The sequence below is a fragment of the Hippopotamus amphibius genome, chromosome 12 (assembly GCF_030028045.1).
Source record: "Hippopotamus amphibius kiboko isolate mHipAmp2 chromosome 12, mHipAmp2.hap2, whole genome shotgun sequence".
Taxonomy (NCBI): Eukaryota; Metazoa; Chordata; class Mammalia; order Artiodactyla; family Hippopotamidae; genus Hippopotamus; species Hippopotamus amphibius.
In genome coordinates, this window is record NC_080197.1 from 23,948,884 (window position 1) to 23,970,849 (window position 21,966).

Sequence of the window (21,966 nt, forward strand, 5' to 3'; positions counted from 1 at the left end):
AAAAAATTAATGGTACACATTTAAAAGGTAGAGAAAAATAAAGGCTGAGGTTTCAGCTGGAAACAAACTCTGCAAGCCAAGAAAAGGGATGACCACTTAAGCAAAGGGGGGAGGGAGGAGGCCTTGATGAAAGGCCATCATCCAGAACGACGGTCAGCCCACCCTGGGACATTTTGAGCTCCGTGCTCTAAAAGGACCTCTGACACAGCGAGAAAGTGAGGCCCACCCAGGGCAGGGCTGTGGTCATGAAGGGCTGGAGGCCATGCTGTCACTACCACCCTTGCCCCTGTGGTCATCAGCATTTTCACCATACAGCTGTCACGTCTGCAACACCTACTGCGTGCTGAGAACTTTACGTGTGTTTTCGGACTTCAGTCTTTACAGTGGTCCTGAGGTAGACTTTCCTTTTAATAGGTGAAGATTTTGAGAGGTTAAGTCATTCTCCCAGCTAGTCAGCGATAGAAAACAGGTCTAGCGTCTGGTCATACGACCCCACAACCCAGGCTCCTGACCACAGCTGACTCCTCGGACAAAGCAGCCTCAAGGGGAAACGATCCCTGTCTCAAGAATCGTCATGGGGGAGTTCCCTGGTTGCCTAGTGGTTAGGATTCCGGGCCTTCACTGCCACGGCATGGGCTCATCCCTGGCCAGGGAGCTGAGATCCCACAAGCTGTGCAGCGCAGCCAAGAAAAAAAGAGAGAGAGAGAATAATGGTAATAATTAATAATACTAATGGCTAACACAAACGGGGTGTTACTATGGGCAGGCACCTTTTAGGTGTTGAACACCTAATAACTCATTTTCTCCTTACGACAACCCTAAAGATAAGGGTTACCCCCACTTTACAGATGATGACACACAGAACCATTAAATGACACGAGAAGTAGTGATGGGGTCAGGATTCAAATCCAGGCAGTCTGACTCCAGGATTTGTCTGTCCTTTTAACCATCACACCAGATTGCCTCCTACTATGTGAAGCGCCTACTACGTGCTGGCTGTTGTCCACACCTACATCAATGAACCTTCATCCGCACCTAGTGAGGCAGGGGTCACTAGTCCACTTGCTAGGGAGATGCAGGAATCCAGGGAGGTGGACAAATTGCCTCCAGTGCCCTAGATGATGGGCACTGAGATTGGGAGGAAATATACCCAACTCTGAAGGCGAACACATAAGGACTCAGGTGCCCCTTCCAGCAGGCTTGGGCTGTCAAAAATCAAAAACAGGGGTAAAAAAATTGTTCCATGGGGGCCCCAGAAGCCAGAACTGGTATAAATGGGTGGAAACTACAGGGAGAGGAACAGAGACTGTGGCTTTACTAAAGGAGGCAGCCCTGCTCCCTTCATAACCCGAGGGGACCACTTCTTGCCCTGGGGAGGGAGCTGAGATCCAAAGATTCCGTCGGCAGCTTCTCTTTTCTAAGGTCCTGGTCCTTCTCAAACACTCTCGGCCACCTGTGTGTGTTCTGATTCTTTCAGGCATGAGGCAGGCCTCCCAGCTTGACTGGAGTTCCTGGGGACAGCCTGAAGGCCAGGCCTAGGACCCTGCTGGCCCCAGAGGAGGGGGTTCTGTCCGTGAGCCTGCCTCTTTGTCTCCAACTGACAGGAGGCTAGAGGAAGAATCCCTTAAGCCCCCTCTTGCATCATCAGCTGGCATCCTTAGGCCCAGCTGCCTGCTGTCATGGCAACAGGCTTGGCTATATCCTTCCAGCCAGAGGACCAGGGAGCCCAAGCACAGCCACGGGCGAGGAGCCCCCGGTGAAGACCTCTCTGCCTCTAGGCTCCAAGTCCCCACCTACTGCATGTCCCCCTGGCTGAGGCCACCTACCTCCCCCTTCTGCCATTTGAAGGCCACCCTGCCCCTCCCAACATGCCTTTTTCTTTCTGGGCCAGAAAAGACAGGCTGTTGGCCTGTTCATCTGTCTTTGCTCCAGGCCTTGAAAAGAGTGCAGGATGGTGTTGGGAGGCCAGGGCTCAAGACCTGGAGTGGCCAATACCTCAATCTATGATCTTGGGTAAATAACTGCCTCTTTCTGGGCCTCAGTCACCCACCATTAAACACAGGACATGTTCACCCCTATCAGTTGACAGCAGCCTGGAGCACCGTGCAGACCAGAATTCTGAGCTGAGTCAAAGGTTATGGATCACCAAAGCCGACACTAGCCCTGAACAGGAGGGTGGCTATTTTGGGGCCGTCAGTTTGTCCCCTTGTCCTAGCTGCCTCTGCAGGTCCTTCTAGGGCTGACATCCTGAACACGGCCGTGATTCCACTGCTAACCGACGGAGCCACTCCAGACAGTCATTTCTCTCGTCCAGGCCTCAGGCTCCTCATCTATAAAACAATACCCTGCCTTCCGAAAGATCTGCCACGCAGAACAAATGAACTCCAGGGTCTGCATGCACTACCCGAAGGAGGAAGGAGCGCACAACTGGGGCCCTCGAGGCCTGGAGCCCTTGCCCACCCTTCCACCACGTTCCAATCGCAGCAGGCCACTCACTCCGGATCTGCTTCTTGATTTCCTTGGAGGGGTCCAGCCAGTTCTGTAGGAGAAGACAGAGTTCCTTAGAGGGAGATGGAGGAGGGGACTTGGGTAGTGCTAGGAGAGAGAACACCCTTAGGAGGGAACACCTTTCCCTGGCTGAGCTGCCTGGGTCCTTTCCCTCGGGACTGGGAGGTGAGGGAATGAGGCCTGGCATCACACAGGGTTTGGGCCCTGGGCCCTGGGCCCGGCATTGCCCATAGGCGATGCAGCTGCGGTGGGATTGGTGGGAAGGAAGAAACTCAGACAGGAGCTTCCCAAGGGTGGGGAAGAGGCACTGGGGGTGAGTGCCTCAGCTCCCCCAGGCAGCCATGCCACAGCTCTCCAGATACCCATCTAGGGCTGACTTGCAGGCCCAAGGAAGGACTGCGGCACAGGGGAGACAGAGAACTGAAGATGGGCAGGGCTGGCTGAACCTTGGGGGTATGCAAACAGAAGGTGCCTAATGAAGATCTGAGGACTGATGGAAGCCATGGGATGTGGCCAGGCCAATGGGGGCCTAAGGGAAGAGGTCTCCCCAAGGCAGGCCCACCGGCCAGCCCCACTCTACAGCCTGGGTACCTTCTGGCTGTCGGCATCACAGAAGGTCAGGCCAAAGTAGTCTTTCTCCAGCAGGTTGAGGTGCTCGCAGACCAGGTCAAACAGCACCTGGCCCCGGCCGTGTTTCTAAAGAGAAGAGAGAGCTGCTGTGAGGCCAGAACATACCTCAGGGTGGGGCGGGAGATGCCCCAGGCTCCACCAGGAGGACATGAAAACCCCTAAGAGGCTTCCAGCGTCTGGGGAGGGTCTCAGCACTGCTGCCACCCACCCGGCTCTGCTCTCCAAGTCCTAAGGGATCCTGGGGCGGGGGACACGAACACCCAGCCCATCAGCTGCCTTCTTCCAAGCCCTCCTGGGGTCCTCCTAGAACTGAGACCTGCTTGGCGGGAAGCCGGAGTGGGCTGGGGGAGTGACTGACGTCTCCTTCCTGTAGTGATTAAGAGAAACAGGCCAACTGGAACCCAAGGAACAGAAAACCAGAAGTCTGAGTTTTGAGTGTGAGAGGAAGAGATGAGCAGCCTGACATCGGAGGGACCTGGCCAGGGGAAGTGGGGAGGGCCTGGGACACAGGGCGACAGCGTGACTCTCCTCCCCTGGCCCCTCCCCTTACACTAAGGGAACGCCACCCCTACCCAGGCAGCAAGTGGGGTCCTACAGGGGCTCACGGAGCCTAAACCAGCCTCAGCTGCAAGCAGCACTGTCTGAGCTACCTTGTTCCCCAATTCCCCTCACCCACGTGTGGTGTCTACCTGAACACCATCCAGGCCTGAGGATTCAGAAGGACAAAGCCCAGGACCTGGCTGCATACCCCAAACCCACAGACGTGAGAATGAGTGTCAACAAAGGGATGAGAGGGCAGGGGGCGTGCAGCTGTCACCACCCAAAGAGGCAGGGCACTCCGGACAGAGGGTGAGGTCCCCGCAAGGGCTAGCTAGGTCACCGGGGACTGATACAAGGCCTGACTGTGGGGAGCAGCTAGAAAACCAAGGGATTCCTGAGCCTGGAGGAGACCTTCAGACAGAGCGGCCTTGGCCAAACCCTCACACCCCTTTACGGTGGCTGAAACAGCACCTCGGGGCCAGCATGGGCAGGAGAGAGGAGGGAGAAAATGCCCCTTTCTTTTGCCCAGGAGAAGGCAAGGTGTCCCCCCTGCAACTCTTCCATGGAAGAAATAAGTGTTTAAAAAAAAAAAGTTCCAACCCTGCAAAGAAGATGGAACCAGTCTCTCAGGCCTCAGAAGTAAGTCAATCCCTTAAGACCAGGACTCGGGGAGGAAGGGAGGTGACTCCTATAATTCTCAGCAGTAAGGCCACCCTCTGGACTCTTCCATACACGTGGACGGGCCAGGAATGGTGCCTGGACTGGGGCAGAACCTCTAAGGGGGCGGGTGAGAGTTCAAAATTCAGATGGGAGTTTCAGCCTATATAGCAAAGGGAGACGCTAAATGTGGGGCCAGGAGGGCTGACTCCAGAGAGGAGGCATCTGCCCCGCCACCCACTGTGGGACAGAACCATGCGACAGGGTCTCTACATGGCCTGGGGAGGAGAGTCCTTCCAATGGGCCGCCTTTCTATGCTGGGGAGACACCTTACCATGGAATCCTCGAGTGACCAGTTTGTCCTGGGGCCCTGGACAGGGTCGTTCACAGGGAGAACCCCTCTACCCACCCAATAAATACATGAAAATGATTCCAGTTGAACCTCCGTGTCTGCTGGGTAAGATGGAAGAGGTGCTACCAGGCTGCAGATCAGCCCCTAGACAGGGACTCCTTGCCAAGGTACAGCCACCCTGAGAAGTCTTTTCCTGGCACCAGCCCTGTGCCTCGTCTAATTCTATATGCAATCATAAGAGCCCTCTCTGGGCCTCAGTGCCACCGTTTGTGCAAAGGAGGGCCGGCCGGTCATCTCCCCAGGATGCGGCAGTTGGTCCAGGCCCCTGTGAAGGATGCACGCCCCCTGCCTTGGCCCAGACTGAGTGCACACAGCGGCCTGTCCTGGCTCTGAGGCCAGTGGGCCAGGGACGGGGCCCGTGGCGCTCCCTACCTCCACCTCACACTCATACTCAGAGGCATCGAGCAGAGTGACTCGGCAGACGGCGCTCTTATACTTCTTGGCAATCTTCTGGGGTGATTTCTGGGCCTTGCTGGGCGTGGTCCTCTCTGACAGGCCATCGGCCTCCCCGTAGTCCTTCTCCTCCATGTCTAGACTCTGTAGTTCCAACCAAAGGAAGGGTTTGGTCAGTGACCTTGAAACCATAGCCTTTCTTTCTTTTCTTTTTTTTTGCCACATCCCAAGGCATGCAGGATCTTAGTTCCCTGGCCAGGGATCGACCCTGTGCCGCCCGCAGTGGAAGTGCAGAGTCCTAACCACTGGCCCGCCAAGAAACTCCCCAAACTGTAGCCTTTCATCCAAATGAGATGCAATGAGGATGCAGCTGGGGCTACGACAGTCCCCCAAATGAGAGCCACTGCCCCCTAAGACCCCCCTGGTGACCACGGTCTATGGTGGGCGTGTGCAGAGGAGAGCCAGAGCTTCTGTGTACAATGGGTGGGCTCGTACAAGGGGCCTACTGCTCCCTTGCAGGCGGGAGCATTCCACAAAAACCACGCCCAGGGGCCACAGCCGTCCTGTCTCCCTAGAACAGTGCGTGAGTGATCAGGGCGTGGTCTCCTCCTTCTCAGTCTGCCACTGGCTCTAGCATGAGGCTGGGACTGATCTAATGGAGAGAAGGGAGGTCAGAGCCCTGCCCACTAATCGTAACTCTGTCACTGACACCCTCAATGACCTTGGCCAAGTCCCTGCCCTCTCTGGTCCTATCGCGAATTAAGGGAGGTGTGAATGTTAAGACGAGACGATCCTCCCAAGTCCCTTGTCTCTTTAGGGTGATGAATTTTGCTCTGGAGGCACACTGGGCTTGCCCGGCTAGAATGGATAGGCTTGGGGGATAGGAAAATTAGGTTGAAAGAACATCGATTTTCAGAATCAGATCTAGATTTGACTTGTACTTCTGTCACTTTATAGCAATGTGACTTTGGGTAACTCACTGGATCCTTCTGAGGCTCTGTTTCCCCAAGTGTAAAATGGCGAAATCAACAGTTACCTTCTTAAGTCTTGGAGAATTAAATATAAAAATGAACACGATGCCCCCTGCACAGTGCTTGGCACGTAGTGGGTCAATAATACATCTCAGTTCCCGTCTTTCCTCCCTCCTGGAGGACTGGCTAGGAAGAGGGCTGCCCACACTCGCAGGCACACACCTGGTCAGCGGGCTGAGCGTCCTGCTGGGGCAGATGCTTCTCATTGGAGTTGGCCTCGGGATGGCCGTGGCCTGCAGGGGTCACAGGGGTGGTCGCTGCGGCGGCTGCCTCAGGCTGCTGCGGGGCCTCCTCCTGAGCCTTCTTCACCTCGGAATCAGGGCCTGTCTCTGTTGTCATGGTGACCAGCACGCCTGCATTGGCATGAAGGAGAGAGCACGTGATGGGGGCGATGGCACGACAGATCAGAGCGAGGGGGACAGGAACCACACACGGAGAGAGACAGATGGAGACAAATGGACACAGAGCCACAGAGAGAAGGAGGGAGGGAGGGAGGGAGAGACGGAGGAAGGGAGGACGGGGAGAGAGTCGTGAGGAGTGAGGGGTCAGTGGCAGCAGCCAAGGTCACAGACCCCCACCCACCCTTGTGCCCACATCGCTCCTCAGGGACTCCAGTCTCTTGGCCCAGGTCTGGAATCAGGGCCCTTCCTAGGGGTGAGGAGAGTCTCTCCAGGGGCTCCACTCTGCCAAGAGCACCAGGGACAGTCAGTGACCGCCTCCAGGCAGGCCCTCGGCCAGGCTGTCTCTCCCACCACACCACCTGCACACAGTAGCCCTTCAATCAATGTTGGACGAATTGAGCTCAACCAAGAGAGCCCTGGGCTCCCAGCCCTTCCAGCCCTGACACTGGGCAAGGCTCTTCATGCACCAAGCCTCAATAATCCCTGCCCCCTGACTTCACGGGGATAGTGTCAGGACGGGCCTAAAGAGATAAGACAGGAAGGTACTCTTAAAAAACACATAGCCCCGTTGATGTCAAAGTCAGGCAAACTGGGCTCGGGCCCCACATCTGCCAACATGGGCAGTCAGTTCCTCTCACTAGGACTCATCCAAAAAGCAAGGGACTTAGAAATTGCCTCTGCGACAGACTCTTCTTATCATTTCCCCCCAGAGCAGGAAATGAGGAGAGTTCAGAGAATCAAGGACCAGCTGCTCCTGGGAATAAGCAAATTGCAAAGAGAGAAAAGGAGAGAGAGAGAGAGAGAAAGAGAGAGAGAGAACAGCACGGTTCCATTTTTATATTAAAAAAAAATACCAATAACCTCAACTATACATCTTTGTGTTTGTACACATGTAGTAAAAGATCTGAAAGGATACTCACCAAACTGATAAGAGAGGTTAATAATTCAGAAGTAGATAGAGGCAAAAAAGAGTTCCACAGGGTGGGATAAGAAAGGGAACTTCATTTTTTACTTCATACACATTGGAATTACTTGTATAATTTTTAAAATGCATATATATTTTTTAACCCACAGATTGTTTGTTGTTTGTTTGTTTTTAAGGAAGGCAAAAACACCCATTTCTGACCCCCATCAGTGAAAACAAACCTCTCCAAAAAAAAAAAAAACAACTAGTTTAGAGCTAAAACCGGGAAACAGAGAAGCAAGCAGGAACCCTCACCCCTGAGTCTAGAGCCTTCCTGTGAATCTATCGAACTAAATGAGAAAGATCCAGACAAGACTTGGCAGGTCCCTCCTCACCCCACACACCATGCGGCCTTTGATGGGCAGACAGAAAGACACTGGATCCACCCTGGGCTGTGCACACGCTCCAAGCCCTGGCCCCACGTTCCCTTTTTACTCTTTGGTTTCTCCCCCTGCCTTTCAGGGGCCACCAGCTCCGCCCAAAGCAAGAGGCACTGGACAGAAAGTCAGGGGCTGTCAGCATCCCACTCAGCCACCCAACATCTCTAGGGCCCTAGACAGGTCACAAGCAACCTCAATTCCCACCTCGTGGATAACCAGAGGAACGCTTTGTAAGCCGGAGCTCATAACATAGATGAGAGGGTCTGCTGTTATGGGTGCTGCTGTTAAGAAGATGGGGAGGAAGGGAAGGCCTTGGTCCACACTGCCTCATCCCCATCCAGAAACGCTTTCCACTCACGTCATTACCGTGGCTTTACGGGTATGACTTAGAGCCATATTTAAGGCTCTCCGTTGTTTACATGACACTCAGTGCTGATTCTGAGCCAGAGCACAAAGTGACAAGAGCTGCTCTGGGGCTGCTCACAGCTTCGTGGGGTCAAACTGAGACGTATCTGCCTGGCTCTAGATTTCTTCTAAGCCTGCACTGGAGATCAGCCATTACACTAGATAAGGCCTACAGGGAAGACCCCTTAAAATAAATGCCTGCTTAATTTTGCTGCAAAAAAAAAAAAAATCCACAGACTAATCTGTATGTTTTGTGCTGGGAGAAGCAGAATCCACACACCCCTCACGGGCCCAGACAGCCCAGAGGCTCCAGCACATCTACTCCCGCCTCTGCCTCAGTCTGATTTCAGCCCGCACTCTCTGAACCTTCCCTGGGCCTGCATCGTCTTGGAAATAGCCAGGGGAGTGATCTTAAATAAATATCCCAGTCTTTCACCACCCGGGTCTCCAGCAGAGGCTGCTGGCATGACTGCCTTGTGCTGGCAGAACCACAGATGAGAGGAGCTGGAAGCCTTCTGAGATAATTCAGTCTCCTCCTCCTCTTTTACAGGTGAGACCCAGAGAGCAAAAGAGGCTTGAGTAACAGTCATTTCCTCAGACAGGTATTCCCTGGTCCCTCCCGCCCACTCTCCTCCCCACTCAGCCTCCTGACACCCCAGATCCCAGCTCCAGGTCCATTATTCTTTCCACTGCACTTTGCTGCCTCAAGCAAACCTCAACAGAATCTCCTTGGAGGAGAAAGCACTCAGGCCCAGGCTGGAAGCCAAGGAGGTGGCATGGACCACTGATGAATGCCATGGCCAGGGGCTGGTTAGATAAAAGATGGCGTATCCACTCTAGACAGTGAAAAAAGACGATGCAAAAAATCATGGAAGGGACTTTCCTGGTGGTCCAGTGGTTAAGAATCTACCTTCCAGTGCAGGGGACACGGGTTCGATCCCTGGTCGGGGAACTAAGATCCCACATGCCTCGGGGCAACTCAGCCTGCGCTGTAGAGGAGCCCTTGTGCCACAACTAGAGAGCCTGTGCACCACAACTAAGACCTGATGCAGCCAAATAAGTAAATACATTTTTTTTAAAATCATGGAAAATTTTCACCTGAGTGAAAAAGCATGATACACAACAGTTTGTACAGATCAACCCTATTTTGATTAATGCACGCATACAGATACAGAAAATTCAGCAGAGTATCCACTGTGGTTGTTTCTAGAAGGCAGGTATACAAATTATTTTTTTCTTCTTTCTGTTGAACTGTAGTTCTCATTTTTTCCACTACACTTGGAGATTTCTTGAATGATTTAAAAAAGAAATAAACGTTTCCAATGCACATGGCCTGGTATGACAGGATGAGAAAGAGATAAATAAAATCTGTTTAAACTTTAAAAAAAATTGTGAATTAAAAAAAAACACATTATTTTTTAAACCTATGATGATGAGATCCTTCACCTCACAAGTCCAGGGATAACGGCACGGTTCTCTCACTGGGGCACAAAGAGTGAGCCAAGAACCTGGCCTTGGCTTCTGCCACAGCCAGTCACGTGGGCACAGTTCTACCCAGGCCCAGGGCAGCACAGACTGATGGAGCCCGCTGGGCGGCCAGGCCGGCCAGGCCCTGTAGGGAACCCAGAGGGACGTGTGCTGGTTCCCGTGGAGCTCACGGCAACATGGGCGGACGATGCTCACCTGGGATGTGACTTAGATTCGCTGGTGTACATTTCAGCCTCTAGAAGATTCTAGGACCTGGTCATCAGGAGTACGGCCTGGCGTTCCCAAAGACTTATAGGGTAGGGAGTGCAGGGTGAGGTGGAGTTAGGTTTTGGAAGAGGGGAGAATCTAGACAGGTGATGGAAGGGAGGGCGCTTGGGCTGAGTCACCATGCGGGCAAACGCCCAGATATGGGAACAAGCAGGGCTGTGCAGAGGACAGGGAGGAGCCTTGACATCTTGGCTTCTTGGAACAAGAAGCCTATTAAGGTGAGCGCCACACAGCCTGGCAGCAGGAGGGACAGGCTGGAGTCAGGGAGAAGTGAAGGAGCATGGTGGGGGCGGGGAGTGGCATGGGGGGAGGGCAGCTTTGCAAGAGTCAGAAGTGTTACTCTGCTGGAAAGGTCACAGCTCCCGTCGCTGAGCCGCTGCGGGCCAGGTCCAGCGTCAGGAACTCCGTACACAGTCATCGCGTGGACTCCTCCATGTGGGGCAGCAGGGCAGGCGGCAGACCCAGGTCAGTCAGACCTAGACCCCGAGCCCAGCGCCACCCCTAGCTCCCTCTGGGATTCTGGACAAGTGACTTCACTCCTCTGAGCCTAGGTCACCTCACAGAGACAGTCCTTCCTCCCTCTCAGGGAGGGTGATGGAGATTCAGGAAAATGACATAGAGAGGGCACCCAAGAAAACAACCCTGAGAGGGTCTAGAATCACCAGCAGTGATGGGAAGCCAGAGTGGGGCGTGGCCTGCGAAGCAGGAGTTTAGAAGTGCCCACCCATGGACTTCCTTGGTGGTCCAGTGCTTAAGACTCGGCGCTTCCACGGCAGGGAGCACGGATTCAGTCCCTGGTCGGGGAACCACATGCCACACAGCGAGGCCAAAAAAAAAAAAGGGCCCACCAGAAGGAGAGAGAGAGAGACAGAGGCTGGCGAAGCCGGACTGATGACACTAACATAGGAAAACCCGAATGCATAGGATCAGGAAAGGGAAAGGTCAGCCAGAGAGGTAAATGCTGACAGGGCCTGTGCCAGCCCTGTCTGGAGGACAGGGGCCCAGTAAGGCCCAGCATGCTTGCCTGGCCCCCTCTGGGGCCAGCTCAGCAGGCTGTCGGCCTCTGATGCCCTTCAACATTGCAACCACTGGCTGGTTCCCCAGGCTCGCTCTCCGGGGGCACTGTGCAGCCTTCAGACACGGTGGCTTCCCATCCGGGCGGCCTGCAGGGAGAGGGTGTGCTCGCCCCAAGGAGGCAATATCCACTTGGCCTGCAGTTGTGCCCCTCATTAAAAATGAATCGACTGGTTTATACATCAAGCTCTCCCACCAGGGTTAGTATGACTCAGCATCTCTCAGTCCAGTAAACTGGATTTGTTCTTTTTCTCCACCCCCACTTCTGCCCAGGTCCAAACTACTCTCAGCTTCTGCCTGCATGGCTGCCCCACCCCTTCCATGGTCTCCCTGTAGCCACTCGGGCCCCCTTAGGGTTTATTCTCCACAAAGCAGCCACAGGGATCTCTTCAAAACTCCTACAGGAGGGACTTCCCTGTGGCACAGTGGTTAAGAATCTGCCTGCCAATGCAGGGGACACAGGTTCAATCCCTGGGCTGGGAAGATCCCCTCCCCCACACACAAAAACACTCCAACTGGATGCCCTCTTTAAAGCCCTCTTTAAAACCTCCAATGACTTCCCATCAAAATAAAACAGAAACCTCCTTATCAAAGCTCCAGGTCCCTGTACACGGTCGCTGCTTCAGCTCCCGCCACTTCCCCTCCCCCACTTCCCCTCTTCCCCTCCCCTACTGCCACCATCACTGTGATGATGGTTTCATACTGGCTTTCTGTCCGCACCTCAGACCCCCTGTCTTGGGGGGTCACCTTGATGGTCCAGCTGCATGGCATGTGGACAGTGGGCTTATCCCCTGTCTCTTGACAGTTCTCACCCTTCTGATCTCAATCTATGTGCCCCTTGACCACTTGTCTAAAGTGGGTCCCTCCTTCTATTTTTTTGGTTACAGCCGGTTTTTTGGTTTTGCTTTACTTTGTTTTTGCCATTTTAACCACTTTGAAGTGTAACAATTCAGGGGCATTAATAACATTCACAATGTTATACAACAACCACTACCATCTACTTCTAAAATTTTTCATCACCCCTCAAACAGAAACCCTGTTCCCATGAAGCAAGCATATCGGGTTTGGTTTTTTTCATAAGTTCACAAACCGAACTTATATTGATTGATTTAATTATTTGCTTCTATTCCTCCTCTAGAATATAAACTCCACAAAGACAAAACTTCATCTGCCTCAGGAATTCCCTGCCAGTCCAATGGTTAGGACTCCGCACTTCTACTGCAGAGGGCGTGGGTTTGTCCCTGGTCAGGCCGAACAGCTCAGCAAAAAAACAAAAAACAAAAAAAAACACTTTATCTCATTTGCCATTTTCCCCAGGGCTTAGCACAGTTCTTGATCAATAACAATGACAAAGCTAACGTTTATAGAGTTTGCTATTTACCAGGCACTAATCTAAGCATTTTACATCAATTAACTCATTTAATCTTCATAATAACCTATAATAGGTACTCTTAACATCTCCATTTTACAAAAGAAGACACTAAAGCACTGAGAAGTGAAGTAACTTGCCCAAAATCTCACAGCTAGGAAATGGCAGTGTCAGAATTCAAACCCAGGGAGTCTGGGGTCAGATGGATGGGTAGATGGATAAATGGAAAAACACATGGGTGATGGGTGGATGGGGCACCAATGAGACAAGTCTAGAGACCTGGGCTGTATTCACCTCAGGAGTCTTTCTGGCTCCCAGCCAGCCACTCTGTCCCGACAACTTATCAGACATTAAGTACCTGATTTTTCCATCCAAACTCCTGATATTATCATCCTTATGTTACTGATGAGGACACGCAGATCCACAGAGGTCTACCAACTTGCCCAAGGTCATAAGGCTGTGCCAAGTCTCTGACTCCAAAGTCCGTCTCACTACATGACATTTCAGCAGCCTCAGGGGGTTCGTCCTGAACGAATTTCTCCCAGGGGTGAAGCTGGCTAAGGAAAAGCTTCCCGAGACTGAAAGGCAAATACACTGGGAAGAGTTGAATTCAGAATCAGGACCACGGTTTCTTGTCTCAGTTCTGTCACTTCCTATCTGATGGGCCTTGGGTGAGTCACTTCCCCTTTCTGAGCATCAGTTTCTCCACTTGTCAAATAGGGATGACAGCCCCTGTCCTCCCACTTCAGAGTAGGGCTGTGTAGAGAAAGGATGTTTCAGAGAACAAAAGGACTTTAAAATACAAAAGTTACAGTCACGCTAAAGACAAGGCAGAATATATCACAGATGTTTATGACGTGTACTGAAAGCATGCCTTTACATGCATACACACAGCAATGGAACAGCACAAGGGCACACACAGCCACGCGTGTCCGTGGTCACGAACAATCACACCCTAGCCAGGAAGGCTCTCTTCTAAATCTGAGACACAACTTCTGCCCAGGGGTTTGTGATAATTCTGAACCAGGTAGGAGCTAAAGGTAGGAAGGAGTGGAGAGAGAAAGAAATGGACAGGGTGTGGAAAAGACGAACCCAAAAAGAATGCTAGGCAGAAAGTGAGATTCTTCTGTCCGGAATGATGTTTTCAGTAATCACAGTTACCAAGATGATTCTTTTTGCGGGGGAAGTCAGGGAGCATATCTTCCCCATCCCCCTACGACCATCTCCTGGGCTGTTGGTCCCCACGTGTACCCCCAGAACCATGCCCTGCTCCAAGAAGCAGGAGACCGAGCCCTTGGACTGTCCTTTGAACTCCCTTGCCTGCTGACCTCTGGGTGTCTGTGGCCAATGGGAGGCACTGGCAGGAGGTCAGAGGGTGGAAGCGGGGCGGGGGGGGGGGTATATCTTCCCAATCGCCCTCCCTGTGCTTCTGGTGGTGGCTGAACCCCTCTGTGACAGCTCCTTACAGAGGCCCAGCCACCACTGAATTCTGGGAACACTATTCCCTCCCTCTGCTCACTCAGGCCGTGGGTTTGCGGGTACCCCTTGTGGGCGGCCTTCACCCTGCCCACGGCTTTATTAACGTCTCAGCGTTGAAGCATCTCAGTAGAATTCTGTTTTCTGCCAGAATCTGACTGATCCACCACCTGACACTAAATAGATATACGAATGAGAGAGGGAGGAGAGGAGAAATTGGGGAGAGGCAGTCTAGTCTAGTGCTTAAGGATAAAATAGGAGACCAGCAGACCTCGAACCCTCCCGTCACCTCTCTGTGCCTCAGTGTCTTCATCTGTAAAATCACGAGGATAATCTTAGCCACGTCACAGGTTTGCTATGAAAATCGAATCGGATCATGTCCGTAAAGCACTTACATGCCAAAACCCACAGTTAATGCTCAAGAAATATTAGAAATTCTCACCTTGAGTATTGAGTCTAAAGGCTCAAATGTTCACAACAGCATTCCCTTAGAGCAGGAATTACAGACTTTTTTTTTGGCTTTTTAAAAGGGGTTCTCTGTGTTACACAATGTTTCTACTATGAGCAGGTATTACTTTTGGTGTCAGAACAGAAAAAGAAGAGAATTAAAAGCAAAAACAGTGAGACAGAGAGCCTACTAAGAGTTATTCTTCTCCTCTGGGGACAATGTTACTTCCCATTGGGATCTCCCCAGTATGGAACACTCACTTCCTTGAGTGACAATCTCCAGGTGGACAAGAATGAAACCACCGCCTGTTATGAGGGAGGGGGGGGCTGTGCCGCCCTCCCAGCTGGGCCTCTGATGGAGTCAGGGGGGTGGAAACTGGAGCTGGGCCCGCAGTCATTCCTATTGCTGCTCAGGTCCATACTCGGCAGTGGGGAGCCGGCAATCTGTCAGAGGCTTGCGGTACCCATGGGCATCGCATCAAATAAAACCAAGCAATGTGAAGAGGCTGCCACCCGTCAGCACTGGCTTCCTGCCCAAAGGTTCACGTGCCACCGCGGAGCCACAGACTGATGTGCAGTTGTAGGCCAGGGACCACGTCATTATGCCCAGAACTGCAGAGTAACAGCATCAGGAAGGAGAAGTGCCTCCCACTTGGACCACACTGGCGACTGCAGAGGCAGACAGAGACCTCCCTGTAGTGGGACATCCTCTGAGAGCCGCATAATGAGCCGGCTGTCTTCTGGGGTTTGTCTCCTTTGAGCTCAAACAAGGGCCACACAAGATAGACAGGTTTATTCCCCAGGCAGGCTGGGCTGGCCAAGGTCACACAACAAGTCAGCTCGAGTAGAACCAGGACTTGGACTTGGGTCTGCTGGCTCACGGCCCCATGCTCTTCCCCCTCAATCCTGCTACATCCCACCACCTCCGACTTGCTCTCAACCATGTAACCAAAGTTACTGTTGCTCTGGATGTAGAAATAATAACAGCAGTATCAACCCCTCCCACGTGCAGGATGCTTTACAATCTAAAGGATCCTTTTATCACCATCATTTTGCTTGGACCTCACTGATCAGCAGTTGGTGAGAGGCAGCACGGAACTGCAGTTACAAACAAGGGCTTTGCAGCAGTGTCCTTGTCCTCTCGGGGTCTGCTGAGAAGGGATGCAAGGAGGCGAGAGAAGACAGGAGAAGCAGCAGATCTTCCCTGGCAACCCTTCGAGATCTCACAGTTTCTGAATCTCTCTCACTTGATTTTCTTTGTTTAAATACTAGGAGAGTTCATTGTCAGCAGTATTTAGAATAGAGTAAAATTTTAAACTACTTTAACTGTCCATCAACTCCATGTTGATGGCCAAATGAACTAGGATTTATCCATTGAAAAATGAATTACAAAAGTATTACCCATCTATAATGAACATTTTTGAGATGGGTTTTATACACATTGTCATGGAAAGATGTCAGCATATAGAATGAAAAAATGTACACTATAAAACAATAATGCAAGTTATGGTCCCATCCTGGTTTGTATGCTTACGTAGGCATAGGAAAAAAATTCCGGAAGGACCCACACCACACTGTTTTCATTGGCTACTTCTGGAGAGAAGGATTTTGGATGGGGAGCCACAGAGAGAATATGCTTCTGAATTATTAGGATTTTTCACATAAATCTTTTGTAATTAAAATGAAAGAAAAAGTAAACATATTTTATTTAAAAATGGTTTGTTTGGGTCAGTCTTATTTACATCCCACAGTACCTGCTGTAACGCCATTTCTGCCTGTTCTCTTCCAATCTGTATCTATGGTCAGACCTAATTTTACACTTTAATCCGAGTGCTCCTAGTTTTATGGGTTTTTTCCATTTAACATTAATTGTATCAGAGGGCCTTCCCTGGTGGTCCAGTCGTTAACACTCCACACTTCCACTGCAGGAGGCACCGATTCGATCCCTGGTTGGGGAACTAAGATCCCGCATGCCACATGGCGTGGCAAAACAAACAAACAAACATGAATTGTATCAGAAATATTTCCTCATTATTATATCATCATCATCACAGCTAACATTCATGGGTGCTTCACTGTGTGCTAGTTCCCATGCTAAGAATTTTACATGCCTGAAATCCCTTAGTCTTGATGACAAGCTTAAAAGCTGGTACAGACTACCCATATTACAGATGGGGCAACTGAGGCTTAAGAAGCTGAACTGATTTGCCAAGACCTCACAGTCGGTAAGGACAGAAACCAGACTTCAGCCCTGGTCTGTCCGCAGTCCTCGCTGGGAACCTCTCCATCCTACTCCCCTCCCAGATACTGAGTGGTGAGTGAGAAGAAGGAGGCAAGTAGGGATGAGGAGACCCAGGTTCTGGGTCTTTCTACTCGCGTGACCTTGGACAAGTCACTTCCCCTCTGCTTTGCCCACTCAATCCATTCTTTTACCAGACAAGCATTTGCAAATCACTCAGCCACACGATGAAGATAGAATAATGAATAAAACATGAAAGCTGCCCTCAAAGAGATGAGAGCCTAGCCTGAACCTCTTTGTGCACGGCAAGGCTTTAACCCCTGTCCCACCTCTGTCACAGGGACAGGAAATGAAATGAAGAAAGAATGCAAAGGAGCTTCACGAGTGCAGCTCCATACTCTGCAAGGCTCAGTATTTCTGTGGCTGTTCACGGCTGCATACTATTTTATCCACTGGATGTTCCAAAACGTTCTCAATCATCTTCCTATTGTCGGGCACTTAGTGCCAATTTGCTGCTATTATGGAAGAAGCTCTGATGGGGATTCATCCAAAGGAAATTATGCAAAAGGAAAAAAAAAACCCCAGATGTACAAAGAAGACGCTGCGCAACCTTCGGAATGACTGAAGGGAGACGAGTTCTTCATCTTAAACTCATGAGGCTGCAAATCAAATTCATGCCCCCCCACCCCAGGCCTTCCCCACCCTAAGCTGCTCCTCCCCCAACCGCCCGAGGGGACATCTTAGTGCGGTTTCAACCTCCCTCCCTCCCCAGTCCTCCAGGTCCACAGGGCAGATGTTCTTCCCGCAAGGCTGAGCCCACCCCTTCCTTGTGGTTCTTACAGTTGCCAAAGGGACCTTCCCAGACACAGTTCTGCCATGCCCCACATGCCCCAAATGCGTGCCCTGTGCAGACCAAACACCCGCAAAGGTTCCCGCAGCCTCCAGGCTCCTTGTCAAGTGGAAACACCTTAGTCTGACATTTGAGAGAGACTGAAGGGGGAGAGAACTGATGTTCGCCCAGTCCCTGTGGTGTGCCAGCACTGCACGAGGTCCTTTACATAACAACCCTAACGTGGTCTCAATGAGATAGGTGTGTTTGTCCACATAGGAAACTGAGGCTCAGATCAGCTAAGTGATACCCCGAAGGCATGCAGCTAGTACACAGTGGAGCTATGACTAGAGCTCAGGTCTGGCAGATTCCAGAGCTTTGCCAAAGGCCCAAACACAAGCTGACTTTCTGAGTCACCTCCCTGCACCCCCAGCCCCCTGTACCATCTGCTGCACGCACGCCAGACCGCCCGTTCGCCAAAGACGCCCCTATTTCCCTCCCCTCTGACCCAGGGGAGTGAGTGCCCTTCCCTCACAGCTATCACAATTTCACTTGGCCTTTGGTGCCCGGCGCAAAGGTCCCAATCTCCTTGAAGCCTCCCCTGATCACCAGAATAGGAACCCACGCTGACAAAGCTGACAGCTCATCCCTTACCTCCCCTGTGTCACGTCCATGTCTCTCCAGGCTAGACTGGGAGCCCCTTGAGGAGAGGGATGCTTCCCTGGAGGCCATATACGACCTGCAGGAGGTACTCAGGGAATATTTTTCAAATTGAACAAAACTGAGTATGACCTCTAAGAAGAAACTGCGGGCTGCTGGCATGGCCATCAGGAACATGGCTCCAACTCACACTGCCTGGATTTGAATCCAGATTCCCCCACGACCGAGCTGTGGTGACCTTGAGCAACTATCTCTCCATGGCTAAGCCTCAATTCCCTCAATCTGTAAAATGGGAGGAAGAAAAATTCCTACCTCAAAGGGTTTTGTGAAGATTGTATGAGTTGTACAGTTAAGCCCTTAAAACGGGTGCCTGGCATGTGTAAGTGCTCAATAAATGTTGGCTGCTACTATTCTTACCCACAAGCCTCCCGCCCACAAAGGAAGCAGTGCCAGCCTGCTCCCACCCCCCCCCAACCCACCCACGCTCATGTCCCCTCCCCTCAGGGCCTCCTCTTCACAGTCCCAGCTGGTGCCCCTGCATTCCCTCCCTTGTATTTTCTGGTCATTGGGTTCCTATCAAATGTGGCAGGGGTGAGTGTCAGAGCCAACCAGCCTTAGCGCCAACCAGTCTTCCCTTGTAGCCAATGGGAGCAGGGAGTCCAGAGCATCCCCACTTCCAGGGGATCCTGGCCAGGAAGCAGAAAGCCATGGCCAACCCCTCTCTCAGGCTCCCAGCCAGTAACTCTCTGCCCCTACCCCTCAGGACCCCAGAAGCACTCAGGTCACAGAGCCACCCTTGCCTCACAAGACCCAACATGTAGATCTCTCCACCTGGACCAGCCCTGGTACATCAGGTGTCTGGCTCTGCTGGACACCAACCTGGTACTCCCAGATACTGCCCCCGGTATAATGCCATGGTAGAGAGAGGGGCTCTGGACTCAACCACTTTCCAGCTGTGTAACCTCAGGCAGGTGACACAACCTCTCTGAGCCTTAGTCACTCATCTGTAAAAAGTGGATAATAATAGCACCTACCTGTCAGGGTTGCTGTGAGATAATGCAAAGCACTTACCATCCCAGTGCATGGCATACAGTAAGTGCTCAATAAATGTTCTCACTCTGATAGTGTAATCACTGGTATTACCCTAGATAGAGATTATGATCCTCTTTTAATAAATGGGGACACAGAAGCCCAGAGAGGCTCACGTGGACACCCGTGCTGGAGCTAACACAAAGGCACCGCCCACCTCAGCCGGCCTAGTCAGGAGACCCTCTCTACTGCCCCCGGAGGCTCAGGCCCAGAACTTGCCCGGGCACCCAGCCTTCTCTTGGCTCTGGACACTCCCAAGAGGGACCAGGTCTACCGGCCGCCTATGCCTCAGCCCTGGCCCATCATCTGTGAGGCAGCCTGGCCTTTCCTTCCCACCTTCTGGGGGCAAGGGCTGGGAGACCAATGTCAGGCCCCTCCTAAGAGGCAGTCTCAGGCGCCAGGCTATAATGCCCGGCCCACCCGAGTCCTGTGCATGGAAGAACCGCAGCAGCAGAGAAGCAGGCACTTGGGCTGCAAAAACCCCAAACCAGTGAGAAGACCTGCGTCCGTTAGTGCTGGCTCTCTCACCCAGTTGCCTGTGACCTTGGACAAGTCATTCTTCCTCTCCAGGCCTCATTGGACGTTTCAATATTTACTGAGTGAGGACTGCAGGACCAAGCATTGTTCTCATGCCAGTGCTGGGAAACAGCCCTCCATGAAGCTCAGAGAACTGGGCCCAGGGAACTGCCACATGGCCCAGGCAGGTTTTAATAGGAATAATGTCCCCTGCACCGATCGCCTCCAGGACTGCCTTGAGGGACCCCTCAAGGAAACATGCTCTGCACACACACAAATCTGGTACAGGGGGTCACCAGGCAGGCATGACCTCAGACTGGCCAGCAGGTGCCAGCTTCATCCCTGCGTGGAGCTGGCAGAGCCTCCCTGGGCCACAGTGGCTCAGAGAGGAGGCTGGCACAGGCTGCCGCTGCCACAGGCTCCATATGGAGGGATGGGTGGGCAGGCGGGCACACAGTCGCCTCTATTCTCCATACCCTTGCCCGGGACAGGCAGCACGGATTCTTCCAGGAGCTTCTGAGGGCATCGCTCGTGTCCCTAGCTCTCAATCTGGCCCGGCTGCTCCTGAATCTGGAAGACTCCTCATGCGGGGAGGTGGGGGAGAGATGGAGCAGCTGAACTCCCCACAGCCCCAGAGGGGTCCTAAACCCAGCCCTCTTACACTCCCACCTCTGGGTGCAGAGGAGGCGATATGTGAATCCAGGAGTGAAGGCAGGAACATACGGTAGTGTCTCTCCTCCACCAGTGCATCCTCAGAGCTCTGGGTGGGGATGGGGGTGGGGGTGGGAAGCAAGGACCATGGCCCGCAGCCGCGAAGGAGACCAGTATCCTCAGAACTCCTTCCTCGTCCTTTACTTGTCCAGCCCCCTAAGGTCCCCAAGGACACCCCCAGCCATAGCTCTGCCAGACAGTGGCCTTGGCATCTAGCAAGTACCCTGGTGGCTGTAGTCACTTGCCGCCACCCCCCACCATGCCTGCCTCCAAGATCCCGGACTCTTGGGCCCTTGGATGTCTCCAAGAGTGAAGATGCCAGACGCAACTGGGACCCACGAGTCCTCTCCCTCTAACGCGTCGGGGGCAGCCTCTGGTCAGGACAACGCCAGGCCAGAACCTCGGTGGTTCTAGGGCTAAGTTCTGTCTCCCCAGCTTTGAGAGATTTGGATGGGAAGTGAGCCCGGAATGGGGAAAGGGATGTAACCAGAGAGTGAGGGCGAGGGCGAGGGCGAGGGCGAGGGCTAGGGCGAGGGCGAGGGCGAGAGCTCCCCAGCATCCCAGTGTCTAGCCAAGAGACTGTCCTGCAGCGTCGGAAGCCTGGAGGAAGATATCCAGAGGGCTCTGGGCCTCCACAGAGGCGGCAGGAGTGGTCTCAGAGAATGCAGTGGGCCACCCCGGCACCCAGCAACCGTTCATCCTACAGCAAGCGTCAGCCCCCCGCCTGCCCACCCCTCTCTCCAGGCCTCGGGGAGGCTGCAGACCTGGGAGGCAGGGAGGAACAGCCAGGACCTCCCCCACACGGGCCGGACTGCAAACTCAGTTCCTGCCGGTCTGCCCCCGTCCTCCCCCAGGGCTGGAGGCCGGGCCTCCGGGTACCGAGCCCCCAGCCCCGCGTGCCACCTGACCCCCCGCGCATGCCTACCTGGGCCTGGGGGTCCCCATCTCGGGCAGGCTGGGCGGGGGGCGCCCCCTGGGCTCCTGCGGGCCGGCAGGCCGCGGGGCGGGGCGGGCTCTGCGGAGCAGCCTGTTCCGCGACACCCCCGCCCGCTGACGGATGCCGACTGCAGCAGCGGCGGCGGCGGCGGCGGCTCGGCGTGCGCCGGGGGCTGGGCACCGTGCCCACAGCCCCGGGCCTGGCGCCCGACGCGCGGCCAGCCCCCGCCCCCGCCCGGCCTCCGCGCCCAGCCCGGGGGCAGCCGCCGCGCGCCTGCCCGCTCCCTCGCGGCGGCCCTGCCCCTGCCTCCGCCTCCTCCCTGCCGGTCTCCCTCTCCCTCTCTCCCTCTCCCTCTCGCTCGGGCTCCCAGGGCACCTCCTCCCGGGCGCTGCCACAGCGGCAGTTCCCGGACCACCGCGGGACAGCGCAGCGGGAACCAAGCCCGGCGCCTCCGCTGCCCCCACCCTGGCCTCGGACGGCCCCCGGCCCGGCTCGGGCCAACCCCTCTTGGGGGCTAGGCAGCGAGGGAGGGAGGGGGAGGGG

General features: G+C 53.6%; 1 protein-coding gene across 5 annotated transcripts in view; it reads right to left on the reverse strand.

The window, feature by feature from the left end:
* The window catches only part of EPB41L1 (erythrocyte membrane protein band 4.1 like 1), a 125,337-nt gene that overhangs the window by 50,478 nt on the left and 52,893 nt on the right, over window positions 1–21,966 (reverse strand). For all 5 annotated transcript variants that reach the window (XM_057701609.1, XM_057701612.1, XM_057701608.1 and 2 more), the window contains exons 4-7: window positions 6,334–6,524; window positions 5,120–5,284; window positions 3,100–3,204; window positions 2,497–2,539 (exon numbers count right to left, since the gene is read on the reverse strand). In XM_057701609.1, the coding sequence (XP_057557592.1) occupies window positions 2,497–2,539; window positions 3,100–3,204; window positions 5,120–5,284; window positions 6,334–6,524 (504 nt within the window). The remainder of the gene's footprint in view (window positions 1–2,496; window positions 2,540–3,099; window positions 3,205–5,119; window positions 5,285–6,333; window positions 6,525–21,966) is intronic.